General features: G+C 37.8%; 1 protein-coding gene across 5 annotated transcripts in view; it reads right to left on the bottom strand.

Moving 5' to 3' along the window:
* The window catches only part of iqsec1b (IQ motif and Sec7 domain ArfGEF 1b), a 201567-nt gene extending 190385 nt beyond the window's left edge, over positions 1-11182 (bottom strand). For 2 of the 5 annotated variants that reach the window (XM_067388051.1, XM_067388052.1), the window contains exon 1: positions 10689-11182. In XM_067388051.1, coding sequence (XP_067244152.1) covers positions 10689-10975 — 287 coding nt within the window. In that variant the 5' untranslated portion in view covers positions 10976-11182. Of the gene's footprint in view, positions 1-9534; positions 9612-10688 lie in introns of those variants that run through there. The other 3 variants (XM_067388059.1, XM_067388060.1, XM_067388055.1) reach the window with 3 other exon arrangements.
* Between the last annotated feature and the right edge of the window lie 2610 nt (positions 11183-13792).

The raw sequence follows: 13792 nt of genomic DNA, 5'->3' as shown, positions 1-13792 counted from the left end.
AAGTCCACATAATTGTTTTGCGTCTCTGAGCAACACTTCCTGAATGAATCAGCCACTTGAATGAATCGGTTGAATCTCAATGATTCGCTCATTAACAGTGATTCGCTGCCACCTACTGACGGGTTTAATTTCACATTTAAAGTGTCTTCATTTTTTTATAATAATTTCAAATAACAGTATTTTCAATATTAAAAACATTTTTATGCATCTATAACTGCTCTTGACTGATTAACTTTTCAATCTATTCTCAGGGCTCTCAAGTCTCACGCATTGGGCGTGAGACACACGCATTTCAACCCGTTCACACACTCACACGCCACACCTTGTATTTCTCACGCAAAGAAATCTCCAGGATAATGCACAACAAGTTGCGCCGCTATTAGAGGAATCCAGCGAGTTCCCCATAGAGTTCAGAAGGCCCTGCCACGCACCAGTTAATCTAATAAAAAAAATATAGCTACCGAACAGCCAATCAGAAAATAGAATTACTGTATCCGGGTAAGATTTAGATATTCCCGCCACAAAAATATTTATGTTCTGATTCCAACGACACATTCTGTGATTCACGGGCTCGCAACTTTTTTTGTGTTAAAAATGTACAAAAATTATATAATGAGAATATACAACATGAATCCATTTTACAAACCGTGTTTCTGTCTTATACTGAATCATTATGGTACACTTATAATAAGTGTTTATATTTCAGACCGGACTGGTAGGACTCGCCGCAGAGTAACTTCGTGACTCGCCATAGACATACCATGAGACATACACGGAGAAAAGTAGCTCCGGCTAGAATGTTCCTCCGCAAGACGCGTGCAGTTCTGTTTATTAACCGCTAGAGGGCAAAAAATAGCGGACAGCAGCTTTAAATTACGATTATTTTTTTTAAGGTTTTCATTCAGTTTAAAACAGTAAACTATATGTGTAAACAAAAAAATATAGGCCTAAAGAACAAAAGCATTATAGGCTCAAGCAGCGAGCGGGAAAAAACACTAGTAAAGCAGAGCGCGCCAGTTATCGTGCCGAACGTAACGTAAATATAAGGTACACTAGAGTCGGAATATGGTTACCATGTTTATATACACATTACAATGTTGAGGAAAAACAACAATATAATGTGTATGATTATATTACCATTATCTATCTCTCACACTCACTCACTCACTCACTCACTCACTCACTCACTCACTCACTCACTCACTCACTCACTCACTCACTCACTCACTCACTCACTCACTCACTCACTCACTCACTCACCTCACTCCACTCACTCACTCACTCCCTCCACTCACTCACTCACATATACACAAAAATGCTGAATTAAATAAATATTTTTTTTATTTGTACGAATGTGTCATTTTTCATATCAGACCCCCGTCCCCACCCAAACCCCTGTCGCCACCGAAATCTCACTCTGAACTCAGTTCAAAACTTGAGAGCCCTGTATTCTATAGATATATAGTTATACATTAGATTACAATTTCTGTAACATTACCTGAAAATCTCCTGTTTAAACCTACATGAAAAAATTGAAAAGCACCATTTATTTAATTTATATGTTTGTTCTGTTGTATTTATTTGTGCTATTTACTCATAATTTGATTATTTGTTACTATTTTATTACATTTGTCTAACAATATTTAAAATATAAGTAAATCTAGTAGCTTTTGGTGTCATAACCCTATTTATTGAGGTTAAATGTAACAAAGACAACGAAAACAATAACTATGCTTATTTTATAGGCCCATTTTCTAGTCTTTTACTTTTATTAATTTTTTGTTGTGGGGCCAGTGAAAATGTTGGCGGGGCAAGTCAACATTTGAACCACTGGCCCGGTCGAGAAAAAATCCTTAGCGTTGAGCCCTGCTAGTACAATATTTTTTAAGTTCTTTTTGATGCGTGATGGACTTGCTGCATGGACTTGCAATGGATAGACAGAATATTAAATATGAGAGTAATAAAAATGTCCTTATTTGTGTTTTGAATATGACTGGAAGTCTTAGACTGTGTCATAACCATACAGTAAGTGATGCGATAAGATTCCAGCAACAAGCGATTTGTCTGTCCACACCAAATGCAACATGTGGGCATGGTACATAATAAAATTCATAAATATTACACCATTTTAACATTATTAAAAAATATATATTGCATGACTGAAACAATATTTGTCATAGAATACACTTGTTTGTTGACACTGAGTTCAGTTTGAATTTAAGAGCTTTCTAGGTCATAAAAATTATATTCAAAGTCAAACTCACATTAAACGGTTAGTTCACCCAAAAATGAAATTTCTTGACGTTCCACACCCGTAAGACCTTCGTTCATCTTCGCAACACAAATTAAGATATTTTGATGAAATCCGAGGGGTTTTTTTATCCTCCATTGAAAGCAACGAAATTACCACATTAAAGGTCCAGTTAAAATAGTCAACGTAACTACAGTGGTTTAACCTTAATATTATGAAGCGACTAGAATACTTTTTGTGTGCAAAAACAAAACAAAAATAAAGACTTTAATCAACAAATTTGTCTCTCCTCTGTCATTCTGCTACGCTATTTACGTTGCAGAGATTCTGTGTTTACATCTGAATGCCGGCTCAGTATTGGCTCACATGAGCAGCACAACGCATGCGTGTGATGCTGGCGCATGAGCCGGCCAATTCTGAGCCGACGTTCGGATGCAAACATGGAAGCTCTGCGATGTAAATGACGGGAGACACGAATTTGTTGAATAAAGTAATTATTTTTGTTTTGTTTATGCGCACAAAAAGTATTCTCGTCGATATTTTTACTACTTTTCTGGACCTTGAATATGGTAATTTCGTTGCTTTGAATGGAGAATAAAAAACCTCTTGGATTTCATCAAAATATCTTAATTTGTGTTCCGAATATGAATGAAGGTCTTACGGGTGTGGAACAACACGAGGGTGTCTAATTAATGACAGAAATTCAAAAAAGAAAATTAAGTAAAACCTACTCATTTTTTCTGATAGTGGTGTTCACATCATGTATTTGGCCATGAATAATAAGGCTTTTCCTCTCTCTCTGTTTTCCACTGTATTTACACTGTTTTATCATTGCTTTTGTTGTTAGGTTTAGTAACTTGCAATTTTGTGACATCTGGAGTTCATTTTCTAGTCAAAGATACATTCACACCCAAAAATGTATAGAATGTTACCGTGCTTGTGTACTTGTGTATCAAGTATTGAAATTTCTGTGTTCAGGTGCCGCATTACTTCTATTATGTAAATATGGTGTCTACATGATATATATTTTACTATTTACTTAAATGTCTCTATGAGGACAAAAACTCTGATAAACATCGGAAAAGATACCTTTTATCGCATGTAGTGGCATTGCGTTGCATCTGGGTAGAACACAGTGTTATGGGTTTAGAATGACATGAGGGTTCACCTTTTTAGGTGAACAATATCTTTAATATCCCCTTTTAACTGCAAAATAATATTTACAACAATGACAACTGCTTAAAAACCAACCAGTGGAAAACTGCAAAATGTGAATATTTTGGCTGTATAATTCCTACACAAATATCCACTTCATGAATATTAAAAAAAAAAAAAAATCACACAAGCATTGCATCAACTGACATTTGTATACAAAAATCACCAAGAGCTTCTTCACTAGCCATTTCAGCCTATGCTGCGATTGCCAGTTTGCTTCAGTCAGCACAAAGCCATGAGCTGACGTAGCAAAGTGCTTCGTGACATGAGGGCCAGCAATCGGCTGCAGCAAAAAACGCCGGTCTTTTAACTCTCCACAGCATGGTGCAGAAACAATGCATACCAAATACAGTCCCCTTCTACGGTGAACCGCAACACACAAATCATTGGCTGAAGTTTCATTGCTTACTACACTTCCATACCCTAAATCACGGTGTGTGCTTGCAAGCAGTCACAAGAGATAATGGCAAAAGCCTATGAAAAAAAAATATTGAACAGCTAGGAAACAGATTGTCAGAGCAGAGCTGCAAGTGTAGAAATGTTCTGCTATGACTTGGCGATCTCCCTGTCAGAGCTACTGACTTGTGCAAGAACGACCAGCCAAGCTAAACACATGCTGCTTTGAGCTTTGATTTCGCTATTCAAAATTCAGACCCCCTTCAGAAGTCGACAAACTCAAGTATGTTTAAAACATAAAGTGGCAACAGAATAAAATAAAAAGACTTGCCTTTTTTAACATGAATAGCACAAGAGACTTGAATTGTTTTGGATAGCTAGTGAACCAAAATACCAATATCTGCTGCAAGAAAAATCTTTCTATTATACGTTTGTTAAAAACTTGATAGTGATGCATTGATGTAACAGATTTTGCCACAAAACTAAATTTATCAGTGACAACTTTGCCTTTGTGCAAAAAAACCACCCCTCAAGAAAATGCTTTCTTTACATTTTTTGTTGCAATGTCTGCATGTCTTAATCATCCAGGGCTGCGTTTCTCAAAAGCATTGTGAGATAAGTTGATCGTAGAGAGACCAGTGGTGCCAATGGTTCTACGATCTACTTGGGTCCCCCAATGCTTTTGAGAAACACAGCCCAGGTGATTATCTCAAGTTATGCTATTCTTTTTAAGAAGCTGCAGAATAACTACAGTAGTTGTCTTGCATTTGGTGTTAAAGTCCTTCAAATCATAAGGATGTGAGAATATCAGAGCAGATGATCTTTTCAAATCCTCATGATTTGAATGACTCTGGGTTTAATACCAATGGAGAATGAGAAAAAAAAGACAATTATAGTGACTTCTAGCTACATTTTTCACTGTCCTTTGGTACTAAGCCATTCAAATCATGAGGAAGGAATAAGATCAGATGAGGTGATCTTCACAAATCCTCATGATTTAAAGTACACTTGGTTTAACACCACAGAAGAGTGAAACAAGAAAACCACTCTAGGAGTGTTAAAATGGCATAACTTAAAAGTTGTGAGACCTTTGTCTCCTCCATAGACAGCAATTTATTTCCCACTTTCCAGGTCCAGAAAAGTAATAAAGACATGATTAAAATTTTACATTCAGCACTTCCAGGCTCTGCGTCAGAACGCCGGTTCAGTATTTGCCAGTTCCTGCGTCAGCATCACGTGCATGTGTCGTGCAGCTCACGTGAACAGTGTCAGCCAATACTGAGCTGGCGTTCTGATATAGAACCTGGAAGCGCTGAACGTAAACAGCCTAGGAGAATGACACAGAAGAGGATATATTGTTGAATAATTATTTTTGTTTTGTTTTTGAGCACAAAAAGTATTCTCGTCGCTTTATAAAATTAAGGTTGAACCACTGCAGTCACGTGGACAATTTTAATGATGTCTTCAGAACTTTTCTGGGCTGCGTTTCCCAAAAGCATCGTAAGCTTAAGTTGACCGTAGCTCCATTGAAAACCAATGGAGCTACGATCATCTTAGGCTTACGATGCTTTTGGGAAACGCTACCCTGGACCATGAAAGTGGGTGTTAAATTGCTGTCTATGGAGGAGTTAGACAGCTCTTGGATTTCATCAAAAATATCTTAATTTGTGTTCCGAAGATGAACGAAGGACTTACGGGTGTGGAACGTCATGAGGGTGAGTAATTAATGACAGAATTTTCATTTTTGTGTGAAATAACCCTTTAAAGAGATAGTTCACCCAAAAGTGAAAATCCTGTCATCATTTACACCCCCCTTAAGTTGTTCCAAACCTGTATGAATTTCTTTCTTCTGCTGAACACAAAAGAAGATATTTTGAAGAATGTCGGTAACCAAACAGTTGATGGACCTCATTGACTTCCATAGTATGTTTTTCCTCCATATCATTGGAAGTCAGTGGGGCCCATCAACTGTTTGGTTACTGACATTTTTTAAAAATATCTTCTTTTAGCATTGTATCTCAGATGCATGCTTTACTGTATCTGTCTGTGACAAAGTCATCTTTTCTCATTCTTCTTTGGTATTCAACCCAGAGTCCTTCAAATCATGAGGATGTGAGAAGAGTGGAGATGATCTTCTCAAAGTCTCATGAATTGAAGGACTCTGGGTTCAGTACTAAAGGAGATTAAAGAAAAAGGAAGCATATTTAACATCACAGGCAATCCCACTGAAGCATGCATTTAAGATACATTGCTATAAATATAATAAACAGCTTTGTGACTACGCATGTTCCTCTCAAGTTATGCCAGTTCCTTGCTCCTCCAGAATAAGTTAATCTGCAGAATAACTGGAGTGGTCTTTTTCCAATTCTCCTTTGGTGTTAAACCCAGAGTCCTTCAAACCATGAGGATGTGAGAAGAACAGAGCAGATGATCTTCTCTAATCCTCATGATTTGAAGGACTCTCAGGTCAATACCAAAGGAGACTGAGAAAAGAAGAATTCACATCACACAGGCAATCACAATGATGCATACATTCAAAGGGGACCTATAATGCTCCTTTTACAAGATTTAATAGAAGTCTCTGGGGTCCCCAGAATGTGTCTGTGAAGTTTCAGCTCAAAATACCTCACAGATAACTTATTATAGCTTGTCAAATTTGACCCTATTTGGTTGTGATTTAAAAAAAATAGTTGTGTGTGTCCCTTTAAATGCAAATGAGCTGCTGTTCCCACACCCTTTCCAGAAAAGGATGGAGCTTTAACAGCTCATGCTTCGGTTGCTATGCAAAAACAAAGCTGGAGAATCTCACACAGCCAAAATAACGATTGTCAGCAACGGTGATCAGCCTTACATTGTTCAAACCGGAGTTGGACACTGATGGAGAGACTCAGGAAGAAGTTACAACTTTTGGAATGCATCTGGACATTTCTGAATGGTCAGGGGATACATTTATGTAGTTGCTGTGGAGTTGATTCAACTCGACTAGCATGTGCTGACATGTTAATGTTTTGTGCAAATCTAGCATTGATCTGACCCTTGTTTGTGAAGCATAAAATGATGGCATGGCACCAACGCTGTAATACAACTCTTCTTTAAAGCAGCCCAACATGGCCTCACCCTCTTTGTTGCGTGTTCCGGGGGCAGGGTTTTTGTAAATTTTGGGGTTTGTGAGGTCACCAACCCGGGAAGGAGCTTGTTGTAGTCCCTACCAAACGTTTGTTGTAGTCCTTAAAGGATTAGTGCGTTTTCAAATAAAATTTTCCTGATAATTTACTCAACCCCATGTTATCCAAGATGTCTTTCTTCAGTCGAAAGGAAATGAATGTTTTTGATGAAAACATTCCAGGATTATTCTCCTTATAGTGGACTTCAATGGCCTCCAAATGGTTGAAGGTCAAAATTACAGTTTCAGTGCAGCTTCAAAGGGCTTTAAACAATACCAGACGAGGAATAAGGGTCTTATCTAGCAGAAAGATCGGTCATTTTTGAAAAAAATTTAAATGTATATGCTTTATATAAACAAATGAACACCTTCTAAGTGCTTCCGCCAAACGTTTAGGCTGTATGTCCTACACCTTCCCTATACTTACCGAAAAAACTAAACTGGCGCTTCGTTCGTTCCGTAAGTTGAATAGGGAAGGCGTAGGACTACAGGCGTAAGCTTTTTGAAGAATACGGAAAGCAGAAGCACTTACAAAGGCGATCATTTGTTAATGACCAATCGTTTCGCTAGATAAGACCCTTATTCCTCATCTGGTATTGTTTAAAGCCCTTTGAAGCTGCACTGAAACTGTAATTTTGACCTTCAACAGTTTGGAGTTCATTGAAGTCCACTATAAGAAGAATAATCCTGGAATGTTTTCATCAAAAACATTAATTTCTTTTCGACTAAAGAAAGAAAGACATGAATATCAGGAAAATTTTATTTGAAAGAGGACTAATCCTTTAAAAAGAAAAAAAACATCTATGCTCACTCCAATGCTTTCTACAACTCTTGCACCACCGAGGTAACAGCAGATGTATGTTGCATATATAGTAATCCTGATTACATAATGCTACAAAAAGCAACTCTAACCATGCCAACGAGAAGCCGATGGTGGAAAAGAGACTAAAACAAAGTGTAAACATATAGATCTTATTCAGAGCAACCCCATGACAGGTATGAAAGTGAGGCTGTGAGTTTTCAATGGTATCCACTGTAAAAAAGCTGCATAATTTTCCACAGCTCATGTTGTCTGGAGTTTTTTGACTACAGAAATTTCTTGGAAAGATATTTTGCAGTGTTTCATCGGTAGAACAATTAAAACACATTAAATAACAGTGCAACCCACTGAAGAGATGTGTCTATCCCTCACAGCCTTGCTTTCATTCCCTTTAAAAATCAAAGACAGCGCTGCTTTTAATAAGGTCTTATGAACAGAAATGTTTTGACATTCAAGCAGGCACAGATAAGTCAGGCATATGCAAAAAGCAAATAGCAAGTGGAAAATAAAAATGAATTGCTTATGTTACACCACAGAGCTCAGTCATTGTAGAGCCAGGAATAAAATTAAACTATATCTTCCCTGATCTCAAGAAGTGTACAGAACAGATACAGTAAGAAGTAAGGTGAAGGCCAAACTACCTCTCTGCAATGGATTGCAAGAGAAGCTATTGACAAAATGAACTGTAGAAAGTGCAAGTGAAGTGCAACTCCGCTCATGAAACATTACCATCTTCTTACCTCTTTGGGTGCTATAGCAGACTAGAGAATGATTTCACAATATAAACTGTTAAAAACGTAAAAGATAAGGGTCTTATCTAGCAAAACGATCAGTCATTTTCAAAAAAAAAAAAAAAATGTAAATGTATATGCTTTATATAAACAAATGATCGCCTTCCGCCAAAACCACATTTCCGTATTCTTCAAAAAGCTTACGCCGTATGTTTACACTGTATGTCCTAGGTGCTATAGCAGACTAGAGAATGATTTTACAATATAAACTGTTAAAAATCTTAAAGATTATGAGATTCAGCCAGTGCATTTGCATTACAAGGGATAATGTGAGAACTGCATGTTCACATACAGCTAAAATTCCAAATCCGACTCCGGCTTAAAAATGCCACATGTCTTGGGGAGAAATTTATGTTCCTGACTCATCCAAACACATATAAATTTCCATAAATATGCCAGATAACACTTATCTCTTGCAATGAATCCACTTGGAAATCCTAACACACTGCAGCAAGCCAGCAAACCCATCATGTAGTGTGGCACCAGAAGCTGTGAGCTCCTGATTGTCAACATAATAAAATAATAGCAGATTAGAATACTCAGGGCGCTTTCTTCAGAGTAGCTTTGTGACGTAATAATGCGTTGCGAAGCATCGAAAAGGAGGAATTCCAAACGGACAGTTCAGCTCAGACATTCACAAAGATATGAGTTTGAACCCATGTTAAAGGTTATAATACAAATAAATATCTCTACCTTAAAATCTGACGAGGATATAGAGTGTAACTAGCTAATGTTTACCATTTTAGTCAACATGTCAGACTGCTGAAATCAATTAAAAACCACCGCAGCTGGAAAACAGATGTTTCCGCAAACAATTCTCTTAATTAAATGTCATTTTCTTATAAAAATGACTAAAGATAAAGGCTGCTAAAGGAGAGAATTTTTTGTCATACTAAACCTGACGGCTTTACTGTTGAACCATATCATTCAGAGACTTGCTCCAAGATGCTCTCTTCGGATTACAGATGATGAAAGCAGCTTCATTCTTTCATTCTCTCTCTCTCTCTCTCTCTCTATTTTAGCTAGACTTTTTTAGAGCGTCTCACGCTACACTTAGCCCTGGGTTAATGTATTTTAAAACCCGGGTTAGCACTGCTTCACACTGTGGGGTACTACTAACCCACTTGTTCTCGAGAGGATGTTGATTTAGCGCGTTGTTTAGCAACTGGCAACCCAATCAGAGCTTGCCACATTAAATATTCATGAGTTTTCTACAGTTCTTACAACTTTCACGCGCTATTTAGTCTCCATGTCTGAGGGAAACGGTTAAACATGTCAAACTGCGAAGACAAACAAGTTAACTTATGATGAAGAGACTTTTTTTTTTTTTGCTGTATGCCAACCCCTGCGGACCTACTTGGCAACATTTTCCACAAATGGACACGCCGTTAAAAATACAATGTGTGCTGTATTTGTCCAATCAACGTTACCTAACCTCATAAATATGCAAATAAGAATATTAACCCGTGCTTACGAAGGTACAGTGTGAAATCTCGAAACCTGTCGACCCAGGATTATTTACTAACCCAGATAAAGTATGAACAACAGTGTTGAAACGTGTAACAAAACAGGATTACGTTTACAGAATGACGCTGTAAAGAGAATTTCAGGTGTCAAAAACCTGTCAAAATTGAACGCCGTCGACATGGGGTGTGTGTTCAAGCAAGCTGCCTGCCTAGACAGCATTTTGAGCATCGTACAAGGTAGCATATTATTCAAAATTGCTTTTTATGCATCTTTTCTAACTGACTATGAGCTGCTATGCTCCCTGAGGGTTATATAAATATATTCACTTCAATATAGACAGGCATTTTATATTAATAAAACGCCCTGTGACATTTGAGTGTTGGCATTTACTCACACCCAAAGCCGTCCCGTTAAGTGAGTCTATTCATTGTCACTGAGACCCACTAATAAACACTCCTGATCATAACTAGTCATTTAAAAAAGCAGCATATACAGCTGACATGCCTGCTTAGATATTCCATTCATGCATAGTTCAAACAAGACACGAAACAAGCAGTGACAGCTTTGAAAAAGTGGCACTCTTACTTTTCTTGGATCACATTCTCCTTTATGGCACCCAGCGTGGGGTGACTGTTGCCCTGTTGTTGCAGTCTGCAGGTGGCCAGGTGCCTCTGGTGCTGATCCTTCAAGCACGCGTTCTCTTGACAAAGATCACACACTTGCTGTTCGAGCTCTTCAATGCGATTCTTCTGCTTCTCCAACAACTCCTGTTGGGTTTCGATGATTTTATTGAGCTCTTTAAGGTACTCCGCCGCCTTGCTGGGGTTTTCGGTCGGGTTTTCCATGTCGATGTACGCGAAATGCCCGTCCATGGGGCAAATTCGATCCGCTGAGCTGGGTTTACAGCCGCTCCGCCATTGTTTATGTTTGCTGGCACTGCTGACTGCTGTCGGCGCTCAGTACTGAGTACTGAAGTTGCGCTCGAGCGCTCGTCCGCTGCAGCGCGCCGTCCAGAGGCTCTGCGCTGCGCCACAATAACTAACCCGCTCCGTGGATGGTAAATCCGTTTAACCCTTCAATGGGAGGACTGTTAAGGTAAGCAGTGTTTACTGCGCTCGTAGTATTTATCGTGGTGCATTATTTGCAGTTAAAACCTGCTGAACATGTTTTCAAAAGCATAAAAAGGCAGATCTTAGCTGGTTTAAGGTGGTTTTAGCTGGTTTAAGTGATCAAGCTTCTGAAAAATAACAACCAAAGGTGGTTTGATGGTCAAACTGGAGATGAGCAAGATTGGCAAGCTGGTCTCCCAGCCTAACCAGCTGACAAATATCTTAAACCAGCCTAAGATGCCTGATATGTTGGCTGGCTTTAAAGAGATCCATTTTTCAGTTGGTCAGGCTGGGAGACCAACAAGACTTGAAGACCAAATTAAATTAAGACCTGCAAGCAATATTAGACTAGTTTAAGATGTTTCCTCCCAATAGGGATATTGCACTGTAAATCCATACTAAATGAATATGAGATTTGGATGAATCCCAAAGTGTCTCATCTCAGCCCTTTCAACAGGTGCACTACTCATCCTATCCAAACCACTTCTGCAACAGAAAAGAGAGGCCAAAAGGGGAGTTACATTTTCATGCAACATCTCGTTTTCACTGGCACACGGACAGTTCAATCATGTTCTGTGTTTTCTACCATAGCCGGTTATAGCTCATTAGATCATAATAAATGCTTAAAACTCTTTCTATTTTCTGTTTTTGCTGGTTATCTTTAGATTATATGGCATTTATGATTTACAGATTAATATAGTGAACATTTTGTGAAATATTTTCTTTGATTCCTTTTTAACTAAACTTTATTATTTTATTTTTTTTTGTAAAATGGATATCAATATCTTATGCATGCAAAATATATATATATTTTTTTCTATTTCAGCAGCTGTCTCAGTCCTACAGAGTGCCCTCTGGTGGTTGTTTTGGCAATGACAATGGGTTTGCCAATTTAAGATTGATCTTTATGCCAGTTTGGTGCAAACCAAAACTTGATTTACTTGATTTATTTTTTCAATTTGTTGGCATGTTGATTACGTTGTATAATTTATAACAGTTACAATTATAGTTGAGTGTTGCGTGGTTAAGATGAATAATAGTTGCATGCCGCCATCATCTAAGTGTTTCAAATTACAATGAAAAACAGCATTTGTTACATAAAAGAGAGGAATGACTGGGGATCTAATTATAGCACATGTCCAGTAGAATGCATAGCATATGCAAGCTGCCAAAAAAGAAATAAACTGATTAGGGGAACTGTTTATCTTCCCAATTGTCATGACAGTCAGTGTTCTGAGGCATATGCTGTTTGGTGCTCCGGTACCTGTGCATTGTGCTGCTAATGAGGGAGAGACACCAGATAATGTGCATAATTCACACTTTATCCTCTGTGATCACAAAGACGCTGTCTCCATCAAAGCCTCTGCAATGATGACAAGGATGGGCTGAGTTTTACTGTTAGAGTCTGCCTTCCTCAAAAATGAATGTATTTTTAGAAGCCTTTGTCTTCTCTTGATTCAGTTTTCAAACCAACTTTTAGCTCTTATTTTAAAACCAAGATTGATTCTCATTTTTGTAGCAGATTACTTTGTGATTGGTAAAATTAAAACAAGGAATGGAAAGGTCTAATGTTCTAAACACAAAAGAAAATTATTATTCTTCCTCATTATGACCTATCACCTATGAGGAAAGGTACCTTTTAAAGTAATTAAAATATGAATATATCAAATTGTCCATTGTGAATCCCTTCTCATCCATTAATAACATAAATTAACATAAAGTGCCACCAACCATAACAACCAGTTCATGTGACTACAGTGGTTCAACCTTAATGTCATGAAGCAACAAGAATGTCTCATTTTTGTGCGCCAAAAAAACAATATAATGACTTTATTCAACAATATCTAGTGATCCAATTTCAAAACACTGCTTTTTTGGGTGAACTAACCCTTTAAGGAAGAACCATTAGGAACTTAAAGGGTTATTTCACCCAGAAATGAAAATTACCCATGATTTACTCACCCTCAAGCCATCCTATAGGTGTACAATATATGAATTTGTTCTTTTAGATGAATACAATATATTAAATAATGTCCTGGCTCTCCCAAGCTTTATAATGGCAGTTATTAGGGGATGAGATTTTGAAGCCCAAAAAAGTGCAACCATCCATCTGGGGGGGTTAATAAAGGCCTTCTGAAGTGATGCCTTTGTGTAAGAAAAATAACTAGCTTCTGACAGATGCCCATACGCAGCGATTTACAGCGAAAGATTGAACTTTGACATGACGCATGACGTAATGACAAACGCGGAAGCGCAGATAATAGAGCAAAACAAAACACCAGTCACGAATTATAAGTCTTAAACAAGAATTTTTAAAGTAAGTCAACGTGCATATGGCCGTCTGCCAGTTATTTTAGTTTTTAAAGTTTTAAAAATGAATATTTTTCCTACACAAATGCATCAATTCACTTCAGAAGGCCTTTATTAACCCTCCGGAGCCACGTGGTTATCATTTATTATGGATGGTTGCACTTTTTGGGGCTTCAAAATTCACTGCCATTGTAAAGCTTGGAAGAGCCAGGACATTATTTAATATATCTCAGATCGTATTCTTCTGAAAGAAGAAAGTCATATACAACT

The sequence above is a fragment of the Chanodichthys erythropterus genome, chromosome 6 (genome assembly GCF_024489055.1).
Source record: "Chanodichthys erythropterus isolate Z2021 chromosome 6, ASM2448905v1, whole genome shotgun sequence".
Classification (NCBI taxonomy): Eukaryota; Metazoa; Chordata; class Actinopteri; order Cypriniformes; family Xenocyprididae; genus Chanodichthys; species Chanodichthys erythropterus.
The sequence above is the reverse complement of the archived record's forward strand: the minus strand, read 5'-3'. Positions and strand labels throughout refer to the sequence as shown.